We start from the raw sequence: 20,498 nt of genomic DNA on the forward strand, positions 1-20,498 counted from the left end.
CAAGAATACTGGAATAGGTTGCTATATCCTCCTCCAGGGTATATTAATAAATGTTTTAGGCCACAATGGAAAAAATTATTATAAGAAAGAATATACTTATAAAATTTTTGAAATTTATAACATATAAATGTAAATATATACTTATAGCTAAATAGAAATATATGAATAATATGTATTTACATATAATTTATATGGCTTCCCTGGTGGCTCAGACGGTAAAGAATCCACCTGCAATGTGGGAGACCTGGGTCTGATCCCTGGGTTGGGAAGATCCCCTGGGGGAGGGCCTGGCTACCCACTTCAGTATTCTTGCCTGGAGAATCCTATGGACAGAGGAGCCTGGTGGGCTACAATCCATAGGGATGCAAAGAGTCAGACACGACTGAGTGACTAAGCATATAATTTATATATATATACATATGTGTATATATATATGTGTGCTTAGTTTCCCTTGCTATCATAGGTCAGTTAAAATCCTTAATTTTCTCCTTCCACTTCTACTAACCATGGGTTTATTTGGAAATGTTTTAGACAGTTGCAGTGTAGCTTAAAGATTGAAGGGGACTTGGGGGGACACTGGGGAATCAGCTAGAAGGTGATGGGGAAAATCTAGGCGAAAATGATACAACTGGACCTGTAAGACAGAAATGGGAAAATTTGAGAGTAAGTTGACGAGAGGGGGGAATGCAAAGATTTGGCAGTGGAGTGGATGGGGACGGGGTGAAGGGGTGAGTGGTAGTTAGTATCTGTATATATCTAAGTGAAGTTGCTCAGTCGTGTGCGACTCTTTGCAATCCCATGGACCGTAACCTACCAGGCTCCTCTGTCCGTGGAATTTTCCAGGCAAGAGTACTGGAGTGGGTAGCCATTTCCTTCTCCAGGGGACCTTCCCGACCCGAGAATAGAACCCAGGTCTCCCGCATTGCAGGCGGACGCTTTACCCTCTGAGCCACTGGGAAAGCCCATCTGTATATATGGCTATCACAGAAAAGCCTGGGGTGGGGGTGGAAGAGGAAGTGGCGAAAGAAAAGAAAGATACTCTCTTAGGAATCAAGAGAGGCATCTTCAGTGTCACAGCAAAGCTTTTCCAAACAAAGCAACTGTCGAAATAGCACTCCTTATAGGGCTTCCCTGGTGGCTCAGACGGTAAAGGATTCGCCTGCCAATGAGGAGACCCAGGATCCACCCCTGGGTCCGGAAGATCCCCTCGAGGAGGGCATGGCAACCCACTCCAGTTATCTTGCCTGGAAAATCCGATCATGGACAGAGGAGCCTGGCGGGCTACAGTACACGAGGTTGCACTGAGACACGACTGAGAGAATAACATAGATAATACTTGAAACTTCTCGGCTTGTGCCTTTCCATTGGGTAAATTCAGTGAAAGTTCCTTTGAATCTTCTCAGTTTTTTGCATTTATCACTCCAGACAGCCTGTGGCCCCGCCCCCTTTCCGGCCAACACAAGGGCCCTGCGGCGGCCCCTCCCCTTGCCTAGGCCCCGCCCCACCGGCTAGCGTGCCCCTACATTTGGCGCGTTTCGGCCTTGCCCCGCGCGCCCCGCACGCCCCGCCCACCCCGCGCGCGCCCCGCCCCCTAGGCGTCCCGCTGGCCCAGACCTAGAAACTGCTTGGGCTTGGGGGCAAGGAGTCGGGTCGCGGGTCTCCGGTGTCTCGGAGGTTGCCCGAACTCTCCCAGCCTCCCGCCTTCGGAGGAGCCTACCCCGCGAGGGCGGGGCGATGCAGGGGAACCGGCAGCCGAGTGTCCGCTCCGGGAACCAGCCTCATCCCGCGCCCGCCATGAAGCCGGCGGGCAGCGGGGCCTGGGCCCACAGCCGCGCCGCGCTTGACCGGCTGGAGAAGCTGCTGCGCTGCTCACGCTGGTAAAGACCGACTCTCGAGGGGGCTGCCGGGAGGGCCGCGGCGTGGCCAGGGGTCTTCTCAAAGCTCCGATTTCCTCCTCTCATTCCCGCTCCCCTTCCCGCCCCCTATTTGGGCGGGCGAGTAGTGTTAGTACCTGCCCAGGGATCTGGCTTGCTGCAGCCTAGGGGGTCGCGAAGAGTTCCACACGACTTACGACAACAGGGATCTGGTGTTCGTTCTCCCCAATCTGGCCTCCATTCAATCCTTTCCGGGAGACTTTCTGTCTTTCAATTGCACCAAACACCATCTAAGATGGTAGTTTTTGAACTTTAGCGGGCAAAAGTCTAGAGGTGTGGCTAAACAGGAGGATCCCAGTTCCCGCCTCCAGAGTTTGAATCGGTAGGGCTGAGGCATCTGCACTGTTCACCTTGCCCCTGGTTCTTGTGTCCAGGGTAATTTCAGAACCTTAGGCCCAGGGCTGTAAGGTTTGAAGAGGCCTGCTGGATATAAAACTGCAGTCACTTTGCTGAACTGACCCCTTTGACCAGTTCTCCGTCGCAGCCTTATTTGGGGAGGGGGAGTTTTGGGTACCCTTGTTGACGATTGACTGAAGATGCCAGTGTAATGGACACTGCTAATTGCTCATTCAATTCCACATTTCCTTGGTTTGATCAAAGACTGTGTGGCTTGGGATTCCAGCTCCTAGAGATGCTATGTGTTACTAACTTTTGCTTATTTTCATTCATACTGTTACACCACGGGAATCCTTTCATTTCAAGGTTTTCATTCCATCATTTTTGTGTCTGATACTCCTTGCTTCTCCTTTTCCTGTAGTTTCTCCTAATATAGAGGTCAAGAAGATTTATAAAAACAGAAAAGGATTTATCTCACTTTTCGTGCTCAAAAATCATTTATTGAGCCCCTGCTGCGTGCACAGCGCAGTATTTCTGCATCACTATCACTCTGGCAGCTGTTCTCCCCGCTTGTGACTGTTCTGTCATATTTCTTTTTTGGACTTTGTTTTCTCACTGTGATTTCCAACTTGCAGAACTTAGTTGTACAGAAAGCATAAGTAATACAGCACCTTTTTCAAATTGAAGGGACTTAACTGTCAGAGTTTTGTGCTTACATTTTGTTTTACAAAAACTTAAACACTTGTGACGAAATGACATCATAACACTCTAGAAAAGTGGCATGTTTGTAATGAAGACATTCTGATTGTGTGTGTTTTCCCATAGCTCACAGGTCATCCATCTGAGAATAAAAAATTTCAAATAAACCGGCTCTGCTGGTTGTTAAAACAGAAGCAACTGTAGTCACACCTTTAAAATAAGTCAATGAAAGTTAGACATTCAGATGGTACATTTCAGTATGGAAGGCGTGAGGGTAGCAGCATGTTGCTTCACTAGACAGTAGAGTTCAACTATTGGGGTGGCCACTGTGGTGATTTTCATAGAACAAGTGATTGACAATAGTTGTCTTTTTTTTTATTTGGCTGCATTTGGTCTTAGTTGCTTCATCTGGGACCTTTTTCTTTTTTTGTTTTGTTATGTGGGAGATCTTTCCTTGGTGGCACATGGGGTCAGTAGTTGAGTCTTAGGCTTAGTTGCTGCAAGACTTGTGGGACCTTAGCTACCCAACCAGGGACGGAATGCGATGCATTCCCTGCAACGCAAGGCAGATTCTTAACCACTGGACATCAGGGAAGTCCTACAAGTGTCTTATAAAAATGCAAAAATACAGCCTGCTTGCTGAATGGTTTGGGGGAAGGTGGACAAAAGAGGTAACCTATAGGAATAACCTATAGGTTGTCCTGAAATCTAATAAGGCCTGTTTCAGATTTATCCCTACCAGTATTTTTCCAGTTTTACTAAAGTGAGCACACAATAAGAGCCAAAAGGCTGAAAGTAGACATCAGTAACTAGGTCCAGACATTTAATACAACTCATCCTGAATGGTTAATAATATTTAGCTCCAGTGATTGAAAACAAAAAATTAATATGTGACCCACTGATGGATTAACTAAATTTTAGCTATTCCTTTTGTGCTTGTTTTAACATAGGACTCTGCAAACTCTCTAAGGGTCATATGGTACATATTTAAGCCTTTGCTGGCCACACACTGTCTGTTCTTTTATTTTTTACAACCCTTAAAAACTTAAAAAAATTCTTAGCTCGAAGGCTGTACAAAAACAGGCTTGATTTGGTGCATAGGCAATAGTTTGCAAAACTATGTTAAAACATCTTAAGGTTAAAAAATCCTTTTTGATGGGAAATTTAGTGTCAAATGGGGTTTAGTGTATAGAAATGATCAGTGTTCCTCTTCCTGTCATTGCACATTTGACATTGTCGGTGGCGAGTAAAGTATGGGAGAAAACCAGCCCAGTCTTCCCACTTAGGCTTTGCCTAGTGGCCATATCATAGCTTGAAAGGAGCAACTCGGGATGTCCTGCTTCTTGTTTTTGCTGCGCATCATACAAAACAAGGTCATATTATCTGCAATTGTGTGTCAGTATGTCCTTTTTATAGAGCCTCACAGTTTTACCCAGTGGGCTAGTGATTACCCCAATTACCCTGCATTCAGCTTGCAGCTGTTACCCATCTCCCTGTTCCCAGCTGTCACCTGTCCTGTGTAGCGCATTGTATCTGTTCTGGAGCAGGCATTACTGGTGGGTGAGCGTGGCTTGGCTACATTACAGGGCATCCTTTCTTGACCTTTAACATGAGTGTGACTTCAAGGCGAAGCTGATGAAATTGTTCAAGAGGCCAGATGTGACATGCCTCACAACTAGATAGCAGCTATTCAAAGATTTGGAAAAATGGCAACAGGAAGACTGTCCTTTGAGAGACTGACAGAGGCATCAGAATAATGTGTTCCTAAAGGAAGTAGGAATTAGGAAATGTAGTAGGAAAGCCCAGGTGTCATTTGTCACTGTTTTGTGAGTTAAAATAATTAGACACCTCTTGATATATTTTTTTAGTCAGGGCTGGAGTTTAGCATCTCACACAATTTTAACTTGGAATTCTAGTGACTTTAAAAAATTGAAGTGTAGTTGATTTACCATGTGTTGTATTAGTGTCTGCTGTACAGTAAAGTGACTCAGTTATCATATATGTACCTTTGTTCATATTTTCCATTATAGTTTATTATCATAAACCATTGGTATTGAATATTGTCTGTGTTGTACTATAGGTCCTTATTCTAATGATTTTTTAAATCAACTTTTAGTAAAAAGTAAAAACGTAGTTTCGTGTTTTTTAAGATAGGTGACTTTATTTTTCTAAATTATCTCGTCATTTTATTAATAGTAAAGGTGGTTGACATTGTTTTGAAGTTGCATAGCTTAGTGGTTAAGAGAATGGATTTTGGATCCTGGCTTCAAATCCTGGCCCAGTGATTCTGGACAAATTATTTCATCTTTATATGTTTCCTTTTCTTCATCTGTGAGATGAGTTAGTAGTAGTTTTTTACTTTGTAAGTTTGTTAAGGGAATTAAATGCGTTAATATTTATAAGGTACTCAGAGCAGTGTGTGTTCTGTTTGAATTGCTTTATGGATGCTTGTAGAATAAAGGATAGAATTCCTGATGCCTGGATCAGGAATTTGTCTTTCTTCACTAGTTCTGATTGTTCAGAGGCATTTTTACAGGCCTTCGATCCTTTGATGGGGTGATTATTGCCTTCATTGTTAGGACAATGAGCAACCGCTGAGGCACTACCTGTGTGCCCTGACGCTTTCCACCATCAAGGAGGGTATCTTTAGCTGTAAGAGGTGAAATGTGTTACCCTAATACACAATCCAGGGTGAATTAGGGGATGCAGAAATGAGCACTTGTGTAGGCTAATGGAGGAAAGCTTCCTGGGCTTTTGAATTGGGATTTGGATAGATTTTTATAGGTGGAGCCGGATAGAAGATTATAGCAAATGAAAATATGCTAAAAAGTATATAGAATAACAAAGGAGTGAGTCAGGTGGGCAGAGTTAGGTCAAGGTCAGATCCTAGATTAGAAGCATTGTTACTCCCTAAGGAAAGCCACTTATCTACCTTTCCCTGGACTCTGGCATCCTCATAAGTAAAATGAGGAAAACGGATGACTTGATTTTTCAAACTCTTTCCTGTTCTCAGATTCTGGAATTATTAGTGTGTTTTGGATGCAAAATATCACTTAAAACTTTTTGGTTAAGTTGGATATACACATAGAAAAGGGCACAGACCATTGTATCATGTCCTCCAGATTGTGGGATTTGTTTACTTCTGTGATATTTTGATTTCTTTGATTGACACCTGTCTCTTTCACTTATACTACACATTTCATAAGGGTAGGTTCACATTTGCAGCCACAGTGTTGGACATATAGTTTCTTAGTGTTTGTTAAATTAAGGTATTAAAGCATTTAGGTTAAGGTTACATTGCAGGTGGAAGTACCAGAGGACCTTGTTAGTTCATTTGAAATGCCCAGGAATCCTCTATAGGTTCCTGGGGGATAATTACCCATAGTAAACAGTGACTAAGGCTTCATCATCACATCCGGTCCCATCATTTCATGGCAAATAGATGGGGAAACAATGGAGACAGTGACAGACTTTATTTTCTTGGGCACTCCAGATCACTGCAGGTGGTGACTGCAGTTATGAAATTCAAAGATGCCTGCTCCTTGGAAGAAAATCTGTGACAAACCTAGACAACATGTTAAAAAGCAGAGACATTACTTTGCCGACAAAGGTCTGTATAGTCAAAGCTATGGTTTTTCCAGTGGTCATGTACAGATGTGAGAGTTGGACCATAAGGAAGGCTGAAAGCTGAAGAATTGATGCTTTTGAACTGTGGTGCTGGAGAAGACTCTTAGAGTCCCTTGGACTGCAGGGAGATCAAACCAGTCAATTCTAAAGGAAGTCAGTCCTGAATATTCCTTGGGAGAACCCATGCTGAAGCTCCAATATTTTGGCCATCTGATCCAAAGAGCCCAATCATTGGAAAAGACCGTGATGCTGGGAAACATTGAAGGCAGGAGGAGAGGAGGACGACAGAGTATAAGATGGTTGGATGGCATAACAGACTTTGCTGCAGTCCCAAGGGGTTGCAAAGAGCTGGACAGGAGTTAGCAACTGAACAACAAGAACAACAAGGCTTCAGGGCACATGCAAAGGTGCAGGTCTTTTCCCTAGGGATTTAGGGCTAGAACCAGGGCATGCACAGTCCTGTGACAGGCTACACAGACCTGATGTTATATAGGGCTTGTGACTGCTAGGGAAACTTACCAGACACATTGAGCAGCATTTAGTTACTGACCTCTGTAGCAGAGGAGATGGTCTTGCAAGTGAAGTTACTGTTATGGAGGTCTGGGCCTGAGGAGAGTTTCAGGCTCAGAGTTCAAATTTGAAAGTTACCAGCAAATACATGGCAATCGAAAGCATACTCCTGGAAGTGAGTGGGAAAGAGGGTATAAAAATATCAACTTAAAAAATAGTCACAACCTAGAATTGGAGAGTTATGTTTTATTCGGTGGGAATTTTTAGCACTTCCAGCACAGGAGACAGCCTGTCAAGTAACCCTGAGAGAATTGCTTGGGGGCTGGGAGGAGTCAGTTTACATAGAAGCTGCAACAAAAGGTGGGTAGTCTGAATATCAAAAGTATTTTTGTGAATTAAAACTAGATATCTCAGGTTAAGGAATTTAGCACTTTTCTAAAGTGCTACACTCAATATGCCAGCAAACTGGGAAAACTCAGCAGTGGCCACAGGACTGGAAAAGGTCAGTTTTCATTCCAATCCCTAAGAAAGGCAATCCCAAAGAATGCTCAAACTACCACACAATTGCACTCATCTCACATGCTAGTAAGGTAATGCTCAAAATTCTCCAAGCCAGGCTTCAGCAATACGTGTACCGAGAACTTCCAGATGTTCAAGCTGGTTTTCGAAAAGGCAGAGGAACCAGAGATCAAATTGTCAATATCCGCTGGATCATGGAAAAAGCAAGAGAGTTCCAGAAAAACATCGATTTCTGCTTTATTGACTACGCCAAAGCCTTTGACTGTGTGGATCACAATAAACTGTGGAAAATTCTGAAAGAGATGGGAATACCAGACCACCTGACCTGTCTCTTGAGAAACCTGTATGCAGGTCAGGAAGCAGCAGTTAGAACTGGACATGGAACAACAGACTAGTTCCAAATAGGAAAAGGAGTATGTCAAGGCTGTATATTCTCACCCTGCTTATTTAACTTATATGCAGAGTACATCATGAGAAATGCTGGGCTGGAAGAAGCACAAGCTGGAATCAAGATTGCCGGGAGAAATATTAATAACCTCAGATATGCAGATGACACCTCCCTTATGGCAGAGAGTGAAGAGGAACTAAAAAACCTCTTGATGAAAGTGAAAGAGGAGAGTGAAAAAGTTGGCTTAAAGGTCAACATTCAGAAAACTAAGATCATGGCATTTGGTCCCATCACCTCATGGGAAATAGATGGAGAGACAGTGGAAACAGTGTCAGACTTTATTTTTTTGGGCTCCAAAATCACTGGATGGTGACTGCAGCCATGAAATTAAAAGACGCTTACTCCTTGGAAGGAAAGTTATGACCAACCTGGACAGCATATTAAAAAGCAGAGACATTACTTTGCCAACAAAGGTCCATCTGGTCAAGGCTATGGTTTTTCCAGTGGTCATGTATGGATGTGAGAGTTGGACTGTGAAGAAAGCTGAGCGCCGAAAAATTGATGGTTTTGAACTGCGGTATTGGAGAAGACTCTAGAGAGTCCCTTGGACTGCAAGGAGATCCAACCAGTCCATCCTAAAGGAGATCAGTTTGGGTGTTCATTGGAAGGACTGATGCTGAAGCTGAAACTCCAATACTTTGGCCTCCTGATGCGAAGAGTTGACTCATTGGAAAAGACCCCGATACTGGGAAGGATCAGGGGCAGGAGGAGGAGGGGGCGACAGAGGATGAGATGGTTGGATGGCATCACCGACTCGATGGTCATGAGTTTGAGTAAACTGCGGGAGTTGGTTATGGACAGGGAGGCCTGGTGTGCTGAAGTCCATGGGGTCACAAAGGGTCGGACACAACTGAGCGACTGAACTGAATAATCAGACATGAATTATTTTTCCCTGTGATTTACTTGAATCTGACATACAGGATAACTGTGCAAAATAATATGCTTTCCTGTCATTGTCCATATTCCTTTATTTGCTAACAATTTTATTTTTTCCCTCAAGAAAAAAACCCAGGTTGTTTAATTAACTTGGTGAGCCTTTGCAGTTTGGTAAGTGTGTTGGCCCACGCCTAAAAATATCATGGGGATTTTCTGAAATGCATGAGCACTGTAGTAGCTGTCTTTGTTTTTGTTGTTATTTAGTCGCTAAATCAGGTCCTTCTCTTTTGTGACCCCATTGACTGTAGCCCTCCAGGCTCCTCTGTCTGTGGAATTTTCCAGGCGAGAATGCTGGAGTAGGTTGCCATTTTCTCCTCCAGGGCATCTTCTGGACCCAGGGAAGTCTCCTACTTGGCAGACGGATTCTTTATCTCTGAGCCACCAGGGAAGCCCAGTAGCTATCTTGCCTAATACTAAATAGCAGTTGATATCTCATAGAAACTTGGGGACCAATTCAGTTCAGAAATAGGTCTGCCTCAGTATTGTGATCTCAACTGAATTTACTTTCTTTTTCTTCTTTGCAAAGAAAATTTTCTGTCAGTAAGACCTTTAAAAAAAAAATTTGTTTTCCCTACTTATTTCTTCACTTAATTATAAATCCTCTGACTACAGGTCTTTCTAAATCAACTACATGTAAAGTAACAAAAGTATGATGGCAGATGCAAAAAAGTAAAGTAGCTGAATTTTCAAGGTGCAGAAATCCGGTTACCATGCAAATGTATTTTCTTATTCCTCTGGATTTTTTCTCTATATATCAGACAAAATACAGGGTGAAGATAAGATAGAATTGCTAATATAAATGCATTTTTGTATGTAGTCTTCTGCTTGATTCATTCCCTAAGGATTTACTGAAATCACCTAGCACAGGTAATGGTGTGTTGGGGAGCTCAGAAAAAATGAAAGTCAAGATTTCTTGTCCGTACGACTACCATCTATTTGGAGACTTAAAAAAAAAAAAAAAGAAATCAGGAAGATAAAATACAAAATACTTAGTTTTCAACATTGGTTTCCACAGCCCTGCTTGATGCCATGTGTGGAACTTTAGAACGTTTTGGTCATAAGTCACATGTCAACTTGGCTTATAAAGCTACCTAACTAGATTAGTAAGCCCCTTAGGAAGGAGTATAATGCAGTCAGCTTTGTGTCCTGTGTGCGTCTGCTGCGGGGTACAGGTTCTGCAGAAGTGAATGATATGGAAACAAAATTTGAAGTGTTTCTATGCTTCTTTGTTTAGTGTCACTTTTATTCTGTCATCCTGGAGAGTATTTGGAAAATGTGTTGGGCTTGAATAGTGTTGGAAGAGGAGGAACTGTTGATATATTCTAGACTGGGGACAGTCTGAGCAGTCCTCGGCTTGGCATTGGACTTAAGGTGTTTGAGAAATGTTAAGAGACACTGACGGGTGTGATAAGAGCAGTTTTTGCTTTGGAGTAATCAAATTATGAAGAACTGTTTAAAACTGGATTTTAAAACCTGAAAGTAATACATGTATATGCCAAAGAATTAAAATAACACAGTATACAGTCATTCAACATTTGTTAAATGAATGACAAGTAAGTCTGAACCTTCTTCAGGAACCCACTGCAGTCAGTTACTTGTGTGTCCCTTAAGTGGTTCTCCATTTGTATAAGCACTTTGTACCTCAGATGAGAGGATACCAATCATCAGGTAGATGTATCATGATTTATTTAACCATTTCCTTGGTAGAAATTTAGTTTCCAGTCTTGTGCCATATAAACACAAGACTTAGCCTAAAGTAAATGTCCTTGTCCATGTGTCTTTACATTTAAAATTTTAAAATTGAAATTATGCCTGAACACAGTTGACAAAATCAATGACTGTACCACTGTAATGAAATATTCTTTTGCCTCATTCCTATCACCTTTGAGTTCTATACTCCAGGTACAGCCTCTTTCATCTCTTAGTTCTTTTAACTTCCACATGACCAAATGTGTTTCTATTGCTAGTTCTAGATTTTTTTCCATTTTGGACATTATTTGTTTATTTCCTAACTTCCTACTGTGAAAGATGACTTTTCTGATTACCAGTGATCAACTTTCTACTGTGGAAGATGACTGGATATCGTATTCAAAGTACAAAATAATTTTTAGTCATTACTGTGAAGACCTAATGTCCATTGTCTCCCTTGAGATGACTTGTGCTATTCTGAATTCTTTAAAAAAAATATGTATGTATATATATCTAACGTTTTATCTTAGTCTCTGGAAGCTTTTGGTATCTTGTTTAGACTATTTTGAAGTTTCAGTTTTGCAACCTTCTGAGATTATCTGAAAAATAACTTGCTGGCAGTAGAATAGTTGAGTTAAAGTTTGGCACATTTGAAATTTTGATAGGTATTGTCTGGTTGTAATAAGAATTCTTTTATTCCAAAGAGTCTTCTCAGCGGAGCTCTAGACATTGGAGAAAGTCTCACTTTTGACAGAAATTGGTGTCACCTTCTGTGTAGCCAATCTATTCTTTGAGCTCTTCCATTAGAATTCTTTTGAACTACTTCCAGCTTTGGCTATAACACTCCTCTCCCTGCTCCTTCCCCTAACTCATACATGCATGCATTTTTCATTCACTCTCCCACTGTCTTTTCTCATTTAACAGCAATAAAAAATATTTTCAAGGTCATTAATTAAAATTATACTATAGTTGACCAGTTATTTATAGTACTGGATTCGTTTCTAATTGCACTGTAGTATGCTGGGGTGCAGAGTAAGAACTGTAGATCAAGAAATTCATTTTAGGAAGGAAATTTATGTTTATAAATAGAATCAAGTCATTGAGTCAAGTATTGGCAGAGAAAGCCAGAAGGCTCTGGGCTGCATCCTGAGGGTACACCTCCACTGAGAAATAGGAAAAGAAACAACTAAGAAGTATTGAACTCAGCAAATTAAGAAAATTCAAACTCAGGGAAGGTTTCAGGAAAGAAGGTGAGGTTATGTTATTTCACAGGGATGTCGGGGAGAATGAGGACCAAAACATGTTTTGGTGAGCAGTGTGAACAGACGGATGGGAGTTAAAGCTAGGAAGAAAAGGCAGATTAGCTCAGTGGTCCCCAACCTCCAGGATCTAACGCCTGATAATCAGAAATGGAGCTGATGTAATAATAATAAAAATAAAATGCACAATAAATGTAATGCTCTTGAATCATCCCCAAACCCCACCCACTCCCCCACTAGTGCATGGAAAAATTGCCCTCCACGAAGCTAGTCCCTGGTGCTATAAAGGGTTGTGGGTGGGCTCCTGGATTTGCTGGTGAGATTTCTTACTTAAGATGTTAAATATACAAGAAAGGGAAGAGCTAGAGTGGAAGGGAGAGTCTGGGGGTAGGGTCTAAAGGGTTTTATTTTTTTGTGTTGCAGGAGAGATTAACTTTGCATGTTTAGATGCAGCTAGAAGATGAAAGGTGGCTATAGTCATGTGAATAGACTCTTTTAGAAAGCAGAGAAGATAAGGGATCCAAGGACAAATAGAGCAGCACATTTTAAGAAGGAGAATGACTGAAGGAGGTCTTTCCCTCTGAACCTGGAGGGTGGGGAAGTAGGAATAAATCTGGTAGGACAAAGCTCACACTGTTTGACTTCAGTATGATTAATGGAATTTAGAGCTTGGGCATTGCTTTAATAGTGTATTCATTTGTTTGTTTACTCACAGAACACATACTGCATCATTTTGGTAGAGATACAACAGGTGAGGAAACTACCTGATGAGTTTCAGAGACAAGTTTGTATGTATTTCTGTCTTTTTATAGTGGTTATTCAGAGCCTGAGTGCAGGCGTGGAAGGAGCTGACTAGGGGGTCTGTCTACCATTGTGGATTGGCATTCTTGAGTTTCTGAGAGGTTGGTAGAATTAGGGTGATGGTGAAGATGGTGCTAAAGCTTGTAAAACTCTGTGGCCTGGGCTGGTAGGGAATCCAAGCAGCTAATACTGAATGGAAGTCTCTCCAGGTGGAGAGCAACCTGAATGTGGAGGTTTGGTCAGGGTGACGGGATAAAAGGGAGGGGGGATATTATGATAAGAGGACTTTTGGTCACACCACTTTTGAGATCTCAGAGGCAAAGCTTGTAATGAAGTAGAGTTTAGCACACTTATTCGGAGATCAGAGGTTAGGTTTGGTAGCTCGAATAATGAACAGAAATTATAGGACTAGCATGAGCATTGTAGCAGAGATCATCTGAATTGCCAGAAGTTGCCGGGACAAGTCATATTTTTGTCACTTTGTTCTATGTAGTGTGATAGAGAAATCAGATATTCTGAGTTTTTAAAAAGTGATGGGTTTTATAATGTCAGTGAGCACCATTTTCAATATCTTGAGAATAACATTGTGGGTGTGCTCTGTTTTTAGCACTCTCGCTGAAAGCTCAATTTCACTTTAATGTTCATATCTATTAAAATGTCCAGTGTGATGCATTTGATCTTTCAGAAACTTAGAGAGCTATTTTTATTGATACGTGAGATGTGTGCAGAGATAATTGGATAATAATGATGTAAATACCTAAAGGTCCTAGGGTTAGTGTAATAAACTAGAAAAACTTCATTTTTAGAAAGCTTTACTTCTGTTTTTTTCTTACTTCATTACGCCCTCTGACTTTAATAACTTGATCTGTGTTTATTAGTTAAGTAGCTTTACCTTCTTAGGATTATCAAACTTAGCAGGTGTTTTTTGATGGACAATGCTGGGGATACTTACTTTTCTGCAGACTGCCAACCTGATGATTCCTATTCCCAGTTGCTTTAAAGAATAAAACAATTTCCTGTAAGTAGAAAGAATAGCTGCATTTCTGAAAAGACATCTGTAAAAAATAGAGGGCTACTTGACAACAACTTGAAAGCAATTTTTTTTTTTTAATGGGAAACCATAAATTTTTATGGTCAAGGGGACCAGATGTCCTATTTTTCTATGACAGTCTTGGTTTACACTTGCTATTCTATCCAGTTATCACTCCCTTTCACTCTCAGAAGTATTTTCATTTGGACAGTACACTGAATAGTCATTCTATTTGTGGGTCTCATTTTGAGATTTATGGTCTACACTTTGAATCATGAATTGAAAGAAGTGGCCAGTGGTTGGTTTTACTTGAAAGAGGTTCAGAGATATTGAGCAAAGTTGCTTCTTTCTATGATTTCACAGCATATGCATTATAAAAAGTGTTACAGTTTGTCCTGAGTTCAGTAGTTGCTATTTGAATTCAGCAGATGTGTGATGATACAGTATTTAATCAGGGAGTTACAGCCTTTCAAATGAATACGACCTTAATATCTTATGTTTTGAGAAACAAGTACAGTAGTGTTGGGTCTTGGACTCGTGAAACGTTGGGTAAAAAATGCTTAACAGTGACCTAAGTCTTGGTTATTTTTCTTTCTTCAAACAGCACTAATATTCTGAGGGAGCCTGTGTGCCTAGGTGGATGTGAGCACATCTTCTGTAGGTAAGTAATGATGGCTGATGATAGACAGACACACACATTAAAGTAAGTGTATTTTTTTACCAAGGTAATAGTCACGTGATCATGTTGATACTAGTATTACTTTCTGTTGTATAACTCATGGACTGCAAAATGACTTACTGTACATTATCTCCTTTTGATCCTTTTATTTGTCTTAATTTACAAATCAGAAGCTAAAAGGTCAAAAAGGGTAACTTATCCACTGGTACAAAGCTTAGAAAATAGCTTTACTATTTGGGGAGTTTGGGGAGAAAGTTTGGGGGAGAAAATTAATTACTATATAATTCAAATATGCCTCTCTTATCCTTCCAGTTAATTTTGAATCTAGGCCTCTGCAAATTATGAAACCTAAGTTCTTATCATTTACTGTAGTAGTTTCTGAAGGCTGCCATAACAGGGTACCAAAAACCAGGTGACTTTGAGAACAACAGAAATCTATCGTCTCACAGTTGTGGAGGCTAGAAGTCTAACAGCGAGGTGTTAGTGAGGTTGGCCCCTTCTGAGGGAGGTAAGGGAGTATCTGTACCACACCTCTCTCCTACTTTCTGGTGCAGAATCTTTGGTTTCTGGCGGTATTTCCCTTTAGAGGTACATCACTCTGCTCTTAGCCTGCAGGTTCCCATGGCAGTCTCCCTCGTGTGCCTTTTGTTGTTGTTGAGTCACCAAGTCGTGTCCGACTCTGCGATTTCATGGACTGCAGTAGGCTAGGCCTCCTTGTCGCTCACCTTTTCCCAGAGTTTGCCCAAGTTCATGTCCATCACATTGGTGATGCCATCCAGCCATCTCATCTTCTGTCGCCCTCTTCTCCTTCCACCTTCAACCCTTCCCAGCATCAGAGTCTTTTCCAATGAGTGGGCTGTCCACATCAGGTGGCCAGAGTAGCCTATTTGTGTCCAAATGTCCACTTTTTATAAGACTAAGAATACCGGTTATATTGGATTAGGGTGCTCACTCTAATGATCTCATCTACACTAGATCATTTACAAAGACCTTGTTTACAGATAAGGGCACAGGTCCTGGGGTTTAAGACTCAAGCATCTTTTCGTGGGGGGACACAATTGAAGCCATAACAGTTCCTATGAAATTACATCTACTAAAGCCCTGGCTGAGAGGTTAGAATGTTAGATTTTCACCTCATCCTATTTCTTATTCAAGAGGAAATCAATTAAAGGCGTGAATGTCTTAGTTTAATTGTCTGTGAGACAGGGTTAGTATATCCTCCTTTGAATCAATCTTTTAATTATTTCAAGTTATGACTGTGATTATCTGGCATGAGCAAACTGCGATATGAAGTGTAAGCACATGTGAAAGTAACTCACTGTGTCACTTGGGTGCGCTGGGGACTGTGGGAGGCGGCTGTGCTTAGGGTCCGAATCTTATTTCTATGTAGAAACACAGGTCTGCTCCATGGGGCACAGCCAGCAGGAGGATGGGGTAGGAGAGAGTATCTCTTGCCTACCTGATAACTCCATTTGGATGACGAAGCAGGATGCCAGGCTTAGTATGTTCAGAGCAGATTTATTGCTTGTCTTTGCCTTTAACCTGTTCCTGCCTCGTTAATCTTCATAGCAGTAAATGGTGCCATTGGAATAAATGGTACCAAAGTTGCTCAAAGCAGAAACCAGTAGGCACGCCTGGCTGCTATTTTTCTTGCTTATCCCGTATCATAAAGTTCTCCATTTCACCTGAAAATGTACCCTAAGTCTTTCATTTTCCCACTTTTCTATTTCCTGTTTATGCTTTTGTCCAAGCCACTGTCAAATGGTCTCTCCCCAGCCTATTGTAAAACGTTCAGAGCTGGTCCCCTTCTCCATTTTCTACATTCTTATGAGTGATCTTTTAAAAATCTGAGCCACATTCTTATCATTACCACTCTTAAAATCCTTCAGGGGTTTCCTTTGACAATCAGAACACTCTGCGCTGGGGTCCACAAGACTCTGCATGGGGCAGAGCCCCTGACTGCCTCTCGGACCCGCTGTTCAGCCACCTTCTCCTTTCGGGTCATTGAACATGTCAAACTCACCCTGCCCCAGGACTTTTGCACTCACTGATTTTTCCATCTGAACTGTACTTCTGCCAGATGTTTGTGAGGCTAGCTTTTCATCAGTTGTGTTTCAGCTCAAATATTACCTCCTCCAAACGTCTCCCGTAATGCCTGTCTAAAATTCTGTCCGCCAAATTTTTGTGAGCCTAGCTTTTCATCAGTTACATTTCAGCTCAAATATTACCTCCTCCAAAAGGTCTCCAATAATGCCTATCTAAAATTTGTCTCCTCCCTGTCTCCACTCTGGAATAAGCAGATGTATTTCATTTCGGGGTTGTACTCACTGTATATAATAGATCAGTTACACATCTAGAGCATAACAAACTTGAAATTGTGTGTAAAGCATGTGTATATGTGTGTGTTCCATACCTTTAATTGGATTCTGAAGGGATCTGTGATTTAAAACAACCAATGAAAGATTAAGAGAGGCATGAGAACCATTTTAAGAGAGAAAATGGTTGTCTATATGTGAACGGAAGAAAGAACTGATTCAGTGTAGTTTTGATTCATTTTCATTATGTGGTGCCAAGAATTAGGGTAGCTGTTTGTGTTTCTTGGAGATCTGGAGATATTAAAGCTGTTGACCAGTGCTGTAAATGCCGTGAGGTTTTGTTTTCATTTTGGGGAGCTGTGCTGTGCATCTTGTGGAATCTCAGTTCCCCAACCAGGAATTGAACCTGGGCCGTGGCAGTGAATGCCTGGAATCTTAACCACTAGGCCACCAGGGAACTCCTGCCATGCAGTTTTGTTTTTTTCTTTTTAATTTAATTAATTTATTTTAATTGGAGGCTAATTACTTTATAGTATTGTGGTGGTTTATGACACATCGACATGAATCAGCCGTGGGTGTACATGTGTCCCCTGATCTTGAACCCCGCTCCCTTCTCCCTCCCCACCCCATCCCTCTGGGTTGTCCCAAAGCACCGGCTTTGAGTGCCCTGCTTTATGCATTGAACTTGCACTGGTCAACCATTTTACATGTGGAAATATACATGTTTCAATGCTATTCTCAAGTCATCCTACCCTCGCCTTCTCTGACCGCCGTGCGGTTTTAGAAGATGGTTTTAATATGTCGCAGTGCAGCTGAAGCCTTTGAGTCCAGGGAAGATTGGTGGGAACACAGGTTTTTATCTTACTGACATGTTCTGGCAGCTTCAGAATATCATACTTTCATGCCAGTCCCTGATAAAAGTAGTTCATGAACCCTCAGATGTAAATTTTCAAGATATGTATCAGGGGAACCAAGATATTTTGGGCTCAAACCACTTTGCATTCTTGAAAACTGAGCCTCCCGAAGAACTTTTTTGTTTATGGATGTGTGTTTTTCCCATGTAAAACTAAGACATTTAAACAATACTAATTTGTATAAAAATAGCAATAATAAACACATTGCATAGTAATATTAAAGAACTCTTTTTTAAGGGAAAATAACTTTGGCAAACCAAAGACAAAATGGCAGGGTGGCACTGTTTTTATGTTTTTGCAGATTTCTTTGTTTTGCTGAGTAGAAGACAGGTTAAATATTCTGAAGGGGGCTCCTGCGGTAAGAGTCGCCTGCCTGCAGACAAGAGGGTCACAGGAAAAGGGGTGTGGTGTTTGGAGGAGATGTGGCTGTTACGGCTATTATTTTACCCCTTCCTGCTGCAGCCCATCTGGTGAAGCTAAAGAAGGTGCAGAAGGTTTATTTTTTTGTATTTTGTTTTCTTTCCAGCTGTGCTGTCCAGCTTGCAGAATCTCAGTTCCCCAACCAGGGACTGAAGCTGCGCCCTGGCAGTGAATGCCTGGAATCCTCACCACTCGGCACCAGGGAACTCCCACCATGCAGTGTAGAGGGTTCTTGTTTCGGGATTCACAGATAGGTTTCGGGGGGAATTGTGAACAAAAGCTTGTGCACATCTTCGTCGGAGTCACAGATGGTGTTGTTGTGCTGTGCTGTGTTTAGTTGTTCGGTCTTTGTGATCCCATGGACTGTAGCCCGCCAGGCTCCTCTGTCCACGGGATTCTTCAGGCAAGAATACTGGAGTGGGTTGCCATGCCCTCCTCCAGGGCATCTTCCCAACCCAGGGGTCGAACCCAGGTTTCCCGCATTGCAGGCGGGTTCTTTACCATCTGAGCCACCAAGAAATTTAAGAAAAGCCTTTCTAACTATGAGATTGTAACTCTTGGACAGATAATCTGAGGTCATTTAACTGAGTCTGCAGATTAAAGGTATCTGAAAGAACCAAAATCTTTCCTCAAAAACTACTTTACAAGCCTTTAGACACTTGAACACAAATAAAAGAAAAAATACCTTTACCTCTGTCTTTGCAGTAATTTTGGGAATTTCTGTGAAGCACAGTGTTAGGTTTAGAATAGGAAAGGTTCATATGCGTGACTTGTATGCATTAGGGACTAAATTTTTTTTTTTTTTATTCTCCCTCTGTACTCTCTTTAGAAGCTATAGATTTATTTACAGGGAAAAATTATGCAGACTCTTGTCTGGCCAGGTATAGTCTCATCGTAGCAAGTTGCATAAGCAACTTTAGATGTGGATTGCATGCTGTGTGCGTTAGTGTCCTGTACTCTTTCAAAAACACTGTTTTAACTGATATTTTATGATTGACCAATATTTATTAGAACAGCCTTTGCTTCATTTACTTCTGTTTACGCAGTTTATTTTTTGGAATTTAGATCCTGCTGAATGTGTGTTGACATCTGTATATTTTTTAATCCTTTTTAAGTAATTGTGTAAGTGACTGCATTGGAAGTGGATGTCCAGTGTGTTACACCCCAGCCTGGATCCAAGATGTGAAGATAAACAGACAGCTGGACAGCATGATCCAGCTCTGTAGTAAGCTTCGGAATTTGCTGCATGGCACTGGTTTTCCAGGTAAGAGGGAAATATCACTGTCTCTCTTAAATGACTGAGGTTCGTATTGATTTTATAAATGTATAAAATATGAATGACTTATTTCAGATTTGAAGGTTTATAGTGTTATGAATCAAGAGGTGACAGGCACCTTAGAGATAATTAAGTCTGACTCCCTTATTTTATAGATGAGAAGCCAGGGTCCAGAGAAGTTAAATGACCTTGTCTGAAGTCTCCCATACAGTTAGTACCAGGAGCAGGAGAAATAAAACCTGTTTCTTTTGATTGTCAGTTCAGAGACTTTTCCTCACCTACACTACCCGCTTTTTGAGTTCAGTTCAATCACTTAGTTGTGTCCGAGTCTTTGCGACCCCGTGGACCGTAGCATGCCTGGCCTCACTGTCCATCGCCAGCTCCTGGAGTTTACTTAGACTCATTTCCATTGAATCAGTGATGCCATCCAACCATCTCATCCTCTGTCGTCCCCTTCTCCTCCTGCCCGCTTTTTACTGTTAGAATAATTTCTGTATAATATATATGGAGTAGTGAGTTTTGTCCCTAATAATAATGATTTTGCCCTTAAAACTCACTTAAATATCATTTCACAAGACAGAATGCAACCTTCTGTGTATCACTTTCCTACAGATTTATTAGATGTGCACATTTTGAAAGAGCAAAAACCTAATATTCATTTTCTTTTCTATTTAAACAGAGGTTAATGTTTTTCAAATTGTTCTTAGACTCTGTGTATTAACTTTGTATCTTCCCATTGTGCTTTCTGCTGAGAGCTAATCAGCTGTGGAAAGAAAGTAAAGCATTCTGAATCTTCATAATCAGATATTGGAATTGGTTTTTTATTGACCAGATAATACCATGTTAGCTTGTGTTTATGGGAGAACCTTTTCTTGACTGGTAGGATGCCATGAATGATTGATTAAGTTCATATAAAATGGTAGAATTTCCATTTTTTTAAATTTATGATCTTTTCCCATGTGATATGTTATTGTCAACTACTAAAGGTGAAGTTGTTTGGACAAAATAAAGAAATAAGACAACTACTTTGAGTCTTACTGACCAGGTCCATATTTTTGAGAAGACTTTGAACCATAGTTTACCAAAGGAAAGTTTTCTTTATCTAG

General features: G+C 41.2%; 1 protein-coding gene across 2 annotated transcripts in view; it reads left to right on the top strand.

Annotated features, from left to right (window-relative positions):
- Positions 1–1,602: 1,602 nt before the first annotated feature.
- Positions 1,603–20,498, top strand: part of BARD1 (BRCA1 associated RING domain 1) — an 81,690-nt gene continuing 62,794 nt past the window's right edge. Inside the window, exons 1-3 of one of the 2 annotated variants that reach the window (XM_065930640.1) lie at positions 1,603–1,877; positions 14,393–14,449; positions 19,232–19,380. In XM_065930640.1, coding sequence (XP_065786712.1) covers positions 1,735–1,877; positions 14,393–14,449; positions 19,232–19,380 — 349 coding nt within the window. In that variant the 5' untranslated portion in view covers positions 1,603–1,734. Of the gene's footprint in view, positions 1,878–14,392; positions 14,450–19,231; positions 19,381–20,498 lie in introns of those variants that run through there. The other variant, XM_065930641.1, reaches the window with a different exon arrangement.

Source organism: Muntiacus reevesi, chromosome 3 (assembly GCF_963930625.1).
Source record: "Muntiacus reevesi chromosome 3, mMunRee1.1, whole genome shotgun sequence".
NCBI classification, from domain to species: domain Eukaryota; kingdom Metazoa; phylum Chordata; class Mammalia; order Artiodactyla; family Cervidae; genus Muntiacus; species Muntiacus reevesi.